Consider the following 11,787-nt stretch of genomic DNA (forward strand, 5'->3'; position numbering starts at 1 on the left):
TATGTTCCTAACCATCTAATTATATTACTGTATAATTTTACTTTATTATAATAATGTTTATTGGTCCACCCTGTATTAGAATAATGTTTATTGGTCCACCCTGTATTAGAATAATGTTAATTGGTCCACCCTGTATTATAATAATGTTTGTTGGTCCACCCTGTATTTGCATAATGTTTGTCAATCCACCCTATCTCACAATAATGTTCACAGATCCACCCTGTATTTAAATCATGTTAGTTGGTTCACCCTGTCATCGAATAATGTTTGTTGATCCACCCTGTATTAGAATAATGCTTGTTGGTCCACCCTGTATAAGTATGAATTGAAGAGATGAAAATATATGTATTTAAATACTCCTCCTGCAGGGGTTGAATGCTGTTGAAAAGAATCCTGTAATCCTTGAATGACGTGAAGTGTAAACACTACATGTGACTTGACAAAACAATATTTTTCTTCTTTAAATTGATGATAATTTAACCACACTTTCAAGGATCTGTAGATGTAGTTTTGAGTGACCCACCCGATTCACAACAGTACCCCTCAAACTTATTTTTGTAAAAAAAACGTTGTTTTTTTGGTTGAAAAAAGTGTTTAATTCTAACAATTTCTCCAATGTTTCTCAAGCAAGAAATAAATTGAAACGTCACTTTCTAGAGAAACAGCAAATGAAAATAAAGAAAAATATGGATATCTATTTCATACTTGATCAGACAAAGCTTTCAAGGGAACCGTTGTAAATCGGACATGTGACTTTATCGATGTAGTGACACTTGAAATTGCGTTTAATATTCCTTGAATTCACAAGAACACTCATTCGGTTCTTTGGCTACTTTTTGAAGCTTGTTTACTCTTAGAGAACCGAATCCTAAACTTTTACAGCCTTTTTATCAACATTATCGACCTACTTATGATTCCCCCTAAAAGGGGGAGGTTAGATTACTTAACGTCCCTTGGGATAGGTATGTAAAATAACCACCAGCTCTGCGAAGTTTTCGGGGGAAAAATTGCGCATTTTCATCTCAAAAGCTAGAAGATAAAATTGTGTACAACTACTTTTTCGGGAAATTAAAAAATTTACTTAACCACACGATGAACATTTTATCCTTTGATGAAACTTTTATCCTTTGATATAAATTTTTTCCGTTAATGATACTTTTATCCTTTGATGAAACTTTATCCTTGGAACTTTTTAATTTTAGATATTCCAGTGGCGATCAGAGAGAGGGATTTTTCAGGAAAACATTGAAGAAAGAAACTCATTTTTTATTTAACAAATATTTAATATTCATTTGAACCAAATACAGTGTTAAAACCTTTATCTTATCAATAATATGGAAGAGTTGTCTAGCTTGGAAAGTGTTAAATTCTTATAATTCCCACATTGCTTTTCTGCAGCAGAAATGCGCAAGTCACAGAAAAACCACAATTAAAAATAATTAATGTTTAGAATTCGAAACTTATCTAATTTATTCTTGATCTAAATATAGATATGGATAACAAATAACATTTTCTCTTATTTTTAACTTTTTTTTAACATCTTTTTATTTGTTTCTTCTATACAGTGATAACATACTGGATGGACAAGTAATCTACACACGGTAAACATGTTCAAGTAATCTATACACGGTAAACATGTTCAAGTAATCTACACACGGTAAACAAATTCAAGTAATCTACACACGGTAAACAAATTCAAGTAATCTATACACTGTAAACAAATTCAAGTAATCTATACACGGTAAACGAATTCAAGTAATCTTCACACGGTAAACAAATTCAAGTAATCTATACACGGTAAACAAATTCAAGTAATCTTCACACGGTAAACAAATTCAAGTAATCTACACACGGTAAACATGTTCAAGTAATCTATACACGGTAAACAAGTTCAAGTAATCTATACACACGGTAAACAAATTCAAGTAATCTTCACACGGTAAACAAATTCAAGTAATCTACACAGTGTAAACAAATTCAAGTAATCTACACACGGTAAACAAATTCAAGTAATCTTCACACGGTAAACAAATTCAAGTAATCTACACACGGTAAACAAATTCAAGTAATCTACACACGGTAAACATGTTCAAGTAATCTACACACGGTAAACATGTTCAAGTAATCTACACACACGGTAGACATGTTCAAGTAATCTACACACGGTAAACAAATTCAAGTAATCTACACACGGTAAACATGTTCAAGTAATCTACACACGGTAAACAAATTCAAGTAATCTACACACGGTAAACAAATTCAAGTAATCTACACACGGTAAACAAATTCAAGTAATCTACACACGGTAAACATGTTCAAGTAATCTACACAGGGTAAACAAATTCAAGTAATCTATACACGGTAAACATGTTCAAGTAATCTACACACGGTAAACATGTTCAAGTAATCTATACACGGTAAACAAATTCAAGTAATCTACACACGGTAAACAAATTCAAGTAATCTATACACTGTAAACAAATTCAAGTAATATACACAGGGTAAACAATTTCAAGTAATCTACACACGGTTAACAAATTCAAGTAATCTACACACGGTAAACAAATTCAAGTAATCTATACACGGTAAACAAATTCAAGTAATCTTCACACGGTAAACAAATTCAAGTAATCTACACAGGGTAAACAAATTCGAGTAATCTACACACGGTAAACAAATTTAAGTAATCTACACAGGGTAAACAAATTCAAGTAATCTACACACACGGTAAACAAATTGAAGTAATCTACACAGGGTAAACAAATTCAAGTAATCTACACACGGTAAACAAATTCAAGTAATCTATACACACGGTAAACATGTTCAAGTAATCTACACACGGTAAACATGGTCAAGTAATCTATACACGGTAAACATGTTCAAGTAATCTACACACGGTAAACAAATTCAAGTAATCTACACACGGTAAACATGTTCAAGTAATCTACACACGGTAAACATGTTCAAGTAATCTACACACACGGTAGACATGTTCAAGTAATCTACACACGGTAAACAAGTTCAAGTAATCTACACACGGTTAACAAATTCAAGTAATCTACACAAACGGTAAACAAACTAAAGTAATCTACACAGGGTAAACAAATTCAAGTAATCTACACACGGTAAACAAATTCAAGAAATCTACACAGGGTAAACAAATTCAAGTAATCTACACACACGGTAAACAAATTCAAGTAATCTACACACAGTAAACAAATTCAAGTAATCTACACAGGGTAAACAAATTCAAGTAATCTACACACACGGTAAACAAATTCAAGTAATCTACACACACGGTAAACAAATTCAAGTAATCTATACACACGGTAAACAAATTCAAGTAATCTACACAGGGTAACAAATTCAAGTAATCTACACACGGTAAACAAATTCAAGTAATCTACACACGGTAAACAAATTCAATCAGAATAATTGAAAACAATTATAACGAAATTTTTTCTTATAGATTTATTTTCAATCTTTTAAATAATAGTTTCAGAAAAAATCTTTATTCCTTAAGGGGGGNAAGTAAACTTTCAAGAAAAAAAATGCGCCAAACGCACGCGCATGCACATTTCGCTCAAATTAGGGAAAGGAATTAATTCTTTGCCACAAACTCTGATTATCAAATCCTTCTATCTTTGCATCTAAACTTTGTAGATTTAGCTTTTTCAAACTATGAATTCTGAGCTGGGAACTTTAGAATGGATAACCTTTAATCCCAACTACTTAATCCGAATATCCACTGTGGAAACTTTTAATTTTAATCCTTAATCCACTCTTTTTCGCTCTCTTTGGATATCCGAACATAATTTTCTCCAATGAGTGTGCAGGAATAAAGTTCGTAAATTGTATTGACCAATGACAGCCTTGAAAATAGATTCTATCCCATGAGAGAAATCCGCAATTTCTAACAAATAAAGAATTTGTTGTCGGCCATTTTGTAAATTAAACGATGAAGAAAAATATTTAATAATATGTTTAAGATTCTTTTGTAACCAATTTAAACTAATTTATTAATAAAGAAATGGGGGTAAAAAAAATAAGTGAAGGCCATTCCAGTCAAGAAAAAAAACCAATCTGGCGTTTTTAGAACCCAATTTGTTGATCTAAATATTTAATCTCAAGACTAATATAATCTCGAGATTGTGTTAGTCTCGAGATTAGCAAAAACAGAGGATCAAGCATAAATCCTGATATCCACCATTCTAAAGTTCGCAGCTCTGATAGAACAAAAAAATGATAATATGAAAAATCTAAGGTTTACATCGGCAGGTTGCTACGATATACGGATTAGAACTATTTGAGGTTGTGACAAAGACTAAACTCCTTAACTCAAGGAAGCGCAAATTATGGCGTTACAAAAAATTAGCGCATTGCGTTTTTTTTTTATTTTGATGGAATCCTTACATATTACTTGTTATAACAAATTTTAAAATCTAAGAATAATTCTCAAAAGAATATTTGTTTTCGGTGCTTTTGATTAAAAGTAAGAATTAACTAAATAAGAGAACCTCCTCCCTTCACCTCCCTTTGTTTTTAATAATTTTTTTTTCTTTTAATATAGATTTTTTGTTTCAGGAACGACGGGGTGACATTTATTGAAAAATGGACGAATGGGACTAGGTGAAAACAAAATAATTTTATTTTATTTGGATTTTTTGTATACAAAACTTGGTTCTAAATATTTTATTCTCTTTTTTTAAATTTTAGTCTGAAAACAAATTGCAAAAACGGTGTTTGGTACTTTCCCAATGGCATTTTCCCTTGGGCAACTTCCCAAGTGACAATTTCCCAAGTGGCAACTTCCAAAGGTGCAATTTCCCAAGCGGCAACTTACCAAATGTACATTTTCCCAAATGACAATTTCCCAAGTGGCCACTTCCCCATGAAGGGAAAACGGCATTTTCCCCATGAAAGAAACTAAATAAACATTTAACGTTTACATTTAAAAAAAAAAATTATCAATTTTTTTTAGAAAACACGTAACTTAAAAATATGCATTCAGTTTCTCTCAGCAAGAACATGTTGGCGGCCTTCACCCTTTTTTAAAGGATAAAAATGTATTAAACGAAGCTAGGCTAGGTTTGGACGGGCTAGGGGAACGAGCGCTGATTTTCTAATCGCTATATCTTAACAACCAAATGTCGTAGACCTTAGATATTTCAAACTATTGATTTGGTTAAATCAAATGATCTAAGGTTTACCTCTATAGGTTGCAAAGATATTTGCATTAGAAAATTTGATTTTGTGGCAAAGACTCAATTCCTTTGCTCTTTTTCAAAATGTCGAAATTACTAATGCTTTTCTAGTAAATATTGCTGACAGGTCGGGGATTCGAAAACCCTCTTTGAAAATTTAAAAAATTAATGAGAATGAACACGGAAAGTATCGTCAAATTTTACAAACTTTTACAAAATGATTTTGTCCACGAGATATTTTTGTATCAAAATATATACAAAATTATATTTTACAATGAAGACGACTTTTTTATATAAGTTTGGATTTCTAACAAAAATTTTTCAATTAACAAATTTACAAGTAAGCAATAAGATGCTGTTAATTGACAGCTTCTCTTCCTTTCCATGTTTTTGTGTATCCAAGCTGTTTGAAAGATTAGTAGAAATAAAAATTGAAATCGAAATTCGTCTTCCTTATATTGATAAATACGACGACGACTTATTTTGATTTGATCTGTAGGTTGGTGGATGAAGATCAGCTGGTTCAAGTTGGTCTAAATTTGGCGGACATTATTACTCCTAAATCTTCAGATAACATCAGGGGCGCTATGTCATTTGTCGCATTGGTCCTGTAATCATTTATCTGACATATTATTTGTCCTACACATTTGTCCTACAGTTAAATGATGTGTAGGACAAACGTTTGGAGGACAATTGATTGTAGGACAAATGACATAGTGCCGTCTCATGATTAGTGACAATGACGAAACAGCAGTTAATAATGATCAAACCGCAGTTAATGATGATCAAACCCCAGTTAATGATGATCAAACCGCAGTTAATGATGATCAAACAACTGACAATAATGATCAAACCGCACTTAATGATGATCAAACCGCAGTTAATGATGATCAAACAACTGAAATCAAAGAGAATATTCCAAATCTGAAATTGAGCAGAGAAGAACAAAATGGAATCAATTTGGAACTCATTCAAAAGGCCATAAGGTAGTACAAAGAATATTTAATCTTTGACAAAAAAAGTTTGACTAAATCTCGTAAAATATTAAATTGTTCTTGCTAGGGACAATTGTTTTTTCATTCATCATTTTAAATTGTTGTAATAGAATTTTTTTAAATTGTTTTTTTAACTACCATTTTTTCTTTGAAACATCTGAAAAAATTCGCAAATTTCCTTTATCTTTACAAACTAATGTCTTAGACCTTAGATATTTTAAACTATGAATTCTGTTAGATCAAATAATCTAAGTTTGAAAAATCAAAGGTTTACACCATCAGGTTGCTAAAAAAAAGGGGATTATAATATTTGATTGTGTTGCGAAGACTCAATTCCTTTTTCTGTTTACACCGATGGATTTCCAACAACAAAGTTCTAGGCAATATTTTTAATACTTTCCTTCGGTCATGTGAATTGCCAATTGACCACATACTTTGATTTTCTAATCCCTATATATTTCCAACCTGATGGTCTAAACCTTCGTTATTTCAAACTTAGACTTTCTGATATAACAGAATTCATAGTTTGAAATATCAAAGGTCTAAGACATCGGGTTGCAAAGATATAGGGATTACAAAATTAGAGTTTGTGGGAAAAAAACTCATTTCTTTTGGGCCATATCGGTTCAGCCATTTTGACGTTTATTGGATACAGACAGACAAATCATTTTGTTATCATTTTTTTTCCAGATCTGGGGATAAACGTGCACTCTTCGCAGCAAAAGGTAGGCTTTCTTAAAATATGCTAAAAATGTAATCTAACTCTAGCAGACGATTATTCTGATTACATCTTATAGGCATCACCATTCACCATACTAAATCAAAAACATAATCTTCACTCTAAACTCCCAAGTTCCAAAAGAAGAAAAAATATTCTGATTGTTTTAGATGAGCTCAAAAACAAGGAGAACAGTGTCGAGTACGCAAATATAAAAAGCGATTCGAGGTAAATACCACAAAATATGATTCAAGGTAAATGCCACAAAATATGATTCAAGGTAAATACCACAAAATGTGATTCAAGGTAAATACCACAAAATATGATTCATGACCACATACTTTGATTTTCTAATCCCTATATATTTCCAACCTGATGGTCTAAACCTTCGTTATTTCAAACTTAGACTTTCTGATATAACATAATTCATAGTTTGAAATATCAAAGGTCTACGACATCGGGATGCAAAGATATAGGGATTACAAAATTAGAGTTTGTGAAAAAAAAACTCATTTCTTTTGGGCCTGATCGGTTTAGCCATTTTGACGTTTATTGGATACAGACAGACAAATCATTTTGTTATCATTTGTTTTCCAGATCTGGGGATAAACGTGCACTCTTTGCAGCAAAAGGTAGGTTTTCTTAAAATATGCTAAAATCGTAATCTAACTCTAGCTCTATGATTATTCTATTACTCTATTACGATTACTCTCTATGATTATTCTGATTACACTTTTACCAGTTATAGGCATCACCATTCACCATACTAAATCAAAAACATAATCGTCACTCTCAACTCCCGAGTTCTAAAAGAAGAAAAAATATTCTGATTTTTTAGATGAGCTCAAAAACAAAGAGAACAGTGTCGAGTACGCAAATATTAAAAGCGATTCAAGGTAAATACCACAAAATATGATTCGAGGTGAATACCACAAATTATGATTCAAGGTAAATACCACAAAATATGATTCGAGGTGAATACCACAAAATATGATTCGAGGTGAATACCACAAAATATGATTCGAGGTAAATACCACAAAATATGATTCGAGGTAAATACCACAAAATATGATTCGAGGTAAATACCACAAAATATGATTCGAGGTAAATACCACAAAATATGATTCGAGGTAAATACCACAAAATATGATTCGAGGTAAATACCACAAAATATGATTCGAGGTAAATACCACAAAATATGATTCGAGGTAAATACCACAAAATATGATTCGAGGTAAATACCACAAAATATGATTCGAGGTAAATACCACAAAATATGATTCGAGGTAAATACCACAAAATATGATTCGAGGTAAATACCACAAAATATGATTCGAGGTAAATACCACAAAATATGATTCGAGGTAAATACCACAAAATATGATTCGAGGTAAATACCACAAAATATGATTCGAGGTAAATACCACAAAATATGATTCGAGGTAAATACCACAAAATATGATTCGAGGTAAATACCACAAAATATGATTCGAGGTAAATACCACAAAATATGATTCGAGGTAAATACCACAAAATATGATTCGAGGTAAATACCACAAAATATGATTCGAGGTAAATACCACAAAATATGATTCGAGGTAAATACCACAAAATATGATTCGAGGTAAATACCACAAAATATGATTCGAGGTAAATACCACAAAATATGATTCGAGGTAAATACCACAAAATATGATTCGAGGTAAATACCACAAAATATGATTCGAGGTAAATACCACAAAATATGATTCGAGGTAAATACCACAAAATATGATTCGAGGTAAATACCACAAAATATGATTCGAGGTAAATACCACAAAATATGATTCGAGGTAAATACCACAAAATATGATTCGAGGTAAATACCACAAAATATGATTCGAGGTAAATACCACAAAATATGATTCNAATGATCTATTTACAATGAATGAATGATCTATTTACAATGAATGAATGATCTATTTACAATAAATTAATGATCTATTTACAATAAATAAGCGTAATTTGAGTGACCTACAATGCAAAATATTGGTAATGCCCGATTCACATTGAAACCTTTACCTGATCAATAATGTGGAAGAAGTCGTTTTATTTGGCTTAAAAGTATTTAATTCTTATAATTCCTAAATGTTCTCCTGTTCAATCTCAAAACAAGCTAAAATGTACATAACTAGGGCTACAAAATTTTGAAGCGAGTAAGTTAAGTAAAACAGAACCCCAAGGTGTTGCAGGCTGGATTAATAAACAATTAAACTTCAAGGACTATACCTTGAAATTAAACTTTAATGATTCTTTTGGTTTATATGCATTATACAATATACATGGTTGCATAGTTACACTGTATACGAAGCAGCGTATGTACAGAGTGTTCAAATAAACTTGAGGAGAGACAACTTTTAAATCGAGTTTAATTATTAATTAATGACAAGGAGTTTATTTTACAAGGTTGTATAGAGTATATGTTGGAAATCACAAAACTATGTGTTTATTTTGCACTTCCTTCTAGACTACAATAGTGTTTAAAATAAATGCTTTTGTAATGAAAGCCGATATAAAAGCTGTGACATTATATCTCATGTTCTCTGAGACAACCTGTATAAAACCATGTAAACTTAAAGATAATGATCAACAGTACTGGACTTGCAGACCCATTTAGTGAACAAAGGAACAAGCATTATTTTTTAATTATTCTGTAAGTTTAAAACGTTCTTATTTTTAACTTATAACCAAAAAAGTGTGACTTGCGCCTTTAATACTTTTTTTTGAGGAGTTAATCTTTTTGTTGTCTATCACATATAAAACGAGAAAAAGTGGTTCAATATGAAAAAAAATATATTTTATAGTTTTTTATATCATATATTTTAATTTTTAGCTGAGTTATCAATTTAGAAACTGTCTTTAACTGTGGAAGGGGAGATATAGTGATTTACAATGTATTGTACACCCCCTCCCTTAAATATATTCCTGTATAGGCTCCTACAATGTATTGTACACCCCCTCCCTTAAATATATTCCTGTATAGGCTCCTACAATGTATTGTACACCCCCTCCCTTAATATATTCCTGTATATGCTCCTACAATGTATTGTACACCCTCTCCCTTAAATATATTCCTGTATAGGCTCCTACAATGTATTGTACACCCCCTCAAAAATTCTACAAAAATCGAAGTAAGTTAGTGAAATAAGACAAAACCCCAAGGTGTTGCAGGCGGGATCTATGTGTCTATTTTTTCAATTAAAATTCCATCGTGCTTTGTCCATAATTCAACCATCTTTAAACTTACTGAGTAAATTGTCTTTATTTAAACCGACAGAAATGTGTAAAAAACAAAACAAATTTAGTTCAAATCACATATTCATATTTTCTAAACCCGGATGGTGTAAACCTTTGAGATTTTAAAATTAGATTATTTGAGTTAGCAGAATTCGTAGTCTGAAATATCTAAGGTCTATGACATCTGGTATCTAAGATATAGGGATTAGAATAGCAGAGTTCTTGGCAAAAAGTCAGTTCAGTTCAGGCATAAAAAGTATAAAAGATAAAAAGCTACAAATTTATGTTTGATATGTAAAATTGTGATGGAAATGTACAGCTAGATGTGATAAAACACAGAAAATGATTGACAAACAAGCTAATTTTATACATAATAGATAACTCAGTGGATATTAGAGGGACCCTATAGCGTGACCCTCCATGCAAAGATGGCAATGCCCGAATTACAGCGGTAACTTTGAAATTTTATCTAATCAATAATGTGGAAGATATTGTCGTTTTTTTGGCTTAAATTCTGTTAATTTCTATTAAATGCGCCAGTAGAAATACGCCAGTCACCTTTGCAGAGAAACCAGGATTGAAAATAATCATTTTTCAAAATTATAAACATTGATATCTTATTCATACTTAATCAGTCAAAGCTTTTAAGGGTACCGTTGTGAGTCGGGCATTGCCATTACTGCATTGAGGGCAACTTAAATCACACCGACAAAGGAATTGAGTCTTTGCCACAAACTCTGATTTTCTAATCACTATATCTTTGGAACCAAATGTTGCAGACCAAATAAAGTTTTAGATTTTAAAAACAATAAATTTTGAATTAATGAATTTGTAAACAGATCTTGTTGAAATGTAAGGAAATTGCTAAACTACAGAGTTGTGTAATCTTCATCTATGTAATATCACGTGACTTAAAGAGGAAATCTCCAATTTTCACAATTAATAAGGTAAAAACAGATTTTTAAAGTAAATATTTTATAAATTATTATAGATTTATTTCGTACACAAAGGTAAAATGGTACACTATGATAAGACAAAAACAAGAATAAAGTATAGATATATAAGTATAGTTTCTAGTCGGAACATAAAAAGTTGAACATGGTTGCGCTCTCATTATCATCAAAGTTGTTTAGAATAAAATTATCTTCTTTAACTTTAAGTAATTCATGAAGAATGGGTATTTTCCATTCTTGGTCTAAAGGAATATGATTGTATATCACATTTGTTTTCACGCAAAATTTATTTAGATTTCTATATTGTACATTACAATCTTGTGCAATAGATTCAAGATTTTTACATTTTTAAAGGGACTGAAGCTGTGATTTAAAGAGCATCTTATTAAAAAAAATTGCCCGATTCGCACAGTAACCTGTAAACGTTTTTCTGATCAAGGAAGAATGAAATATCCTTGTTTTTCAAATTGAAAATGATTTTTCTTAAATATATGTTAAATGCATAAAAAGAATGAACTTTCAGGTATGTATCTTGGCCAGTTGTTGAGTAGAACTTTAATGACAAAATAAATATAACATTTTTTTCAATCATCGCCCTTATTTAACGATTGAAAAATAATTATTATTCAACTTTGTGATTT

General features: G+C 31.1%; 1 protein-coding gene across 3 annotated transcripts; it reads left to right on the plus strand.

Moving 5' to 3' along the window:
* Positions 1–1,132: 1,132 nt before the first annotated feature.
* Positions 1,133–8,818, plus strand: LOC111715685 (uncharacterized). 3 transcript variants are annotated; one of them, XM_023491043.1, is made up of 8 exons: positions 1,133–1,238; positions 1,566–1,601; positions 4,585–4,629; positions 5,704–5,784; positions 5,939–6,190; positions 7,515–7,549; positions 7,756–7,813; positions 7,866–8,818. In XM_023491043.1, exons 1-8 carry the CDS (start codon positions 1,150–1,152, stop codon positions 7,867–7,869), a joined length of 600 nt encoding a protein of 199 aa, XP_023346811.1. In that variant the 5' UTR covers positions 1,133–1,149; the 3' UTR covers positions 7,870–8,818. The 3 variants fall into 3 exon arrangements, with proteins under 3 accessions (XP_023346811.1, XP_023346814.1, XP_023346812.1); XM_023491046.1 differs by lacking the exon at positions 7,515–7,549 and adding an exon at positions 6,890–6,924 and having other exon boundaries at positions 7,756–7,943; XM_023491044.1 differs by lacking the exons at positions 7,515–7,549; positions 7,756–7,813; positions 7,866–8,818 and adding exons at positions 6,890–6,924; positions 7,088–7,241.
* Positions 8,819–11,787: the final 2,969 nt, after the last annotated feature.

Source organism: Eurytemora carolleeae, unplaced genomic scaffold (genome assembly GCF_000591075.1).
Source record: "Eurytemora carolleeae unplaced genomic scaffold, Eaff_2.0 scaffold1365, whole genome shotgun sequence".
In the NCBI taxonomy this organism is placed as follows: domain Eukaryota; kingdom Metazoa; phylum Arthropoda; class Copepoda; order Calanoida; family Temoridae; genus Eurytemora; species Eurytemora carolleeae.

Coding starts and splice junctions, on each gene's coding strand:
- LOC111715685 (XM_023491043.1), top strand. CDS start 1,150: ATGATACTTTTATCCTTTGATGAAACTTTATCCTTGGAACTTTTTAAT. Junction 1,602..4,584: donor GGACAAGTAATCTACACACG/GTAAACATGTTC, acceptor TTTTTGTTTCAG/GAACGACGGGGTGACATTTA. Junction 5,785..5,938: donor AAATCTTCAGATAACATCAG/GGGCGCTATGTC, acceptor TCTCATGATTAG/TGACAATGACGAAACAGCAG.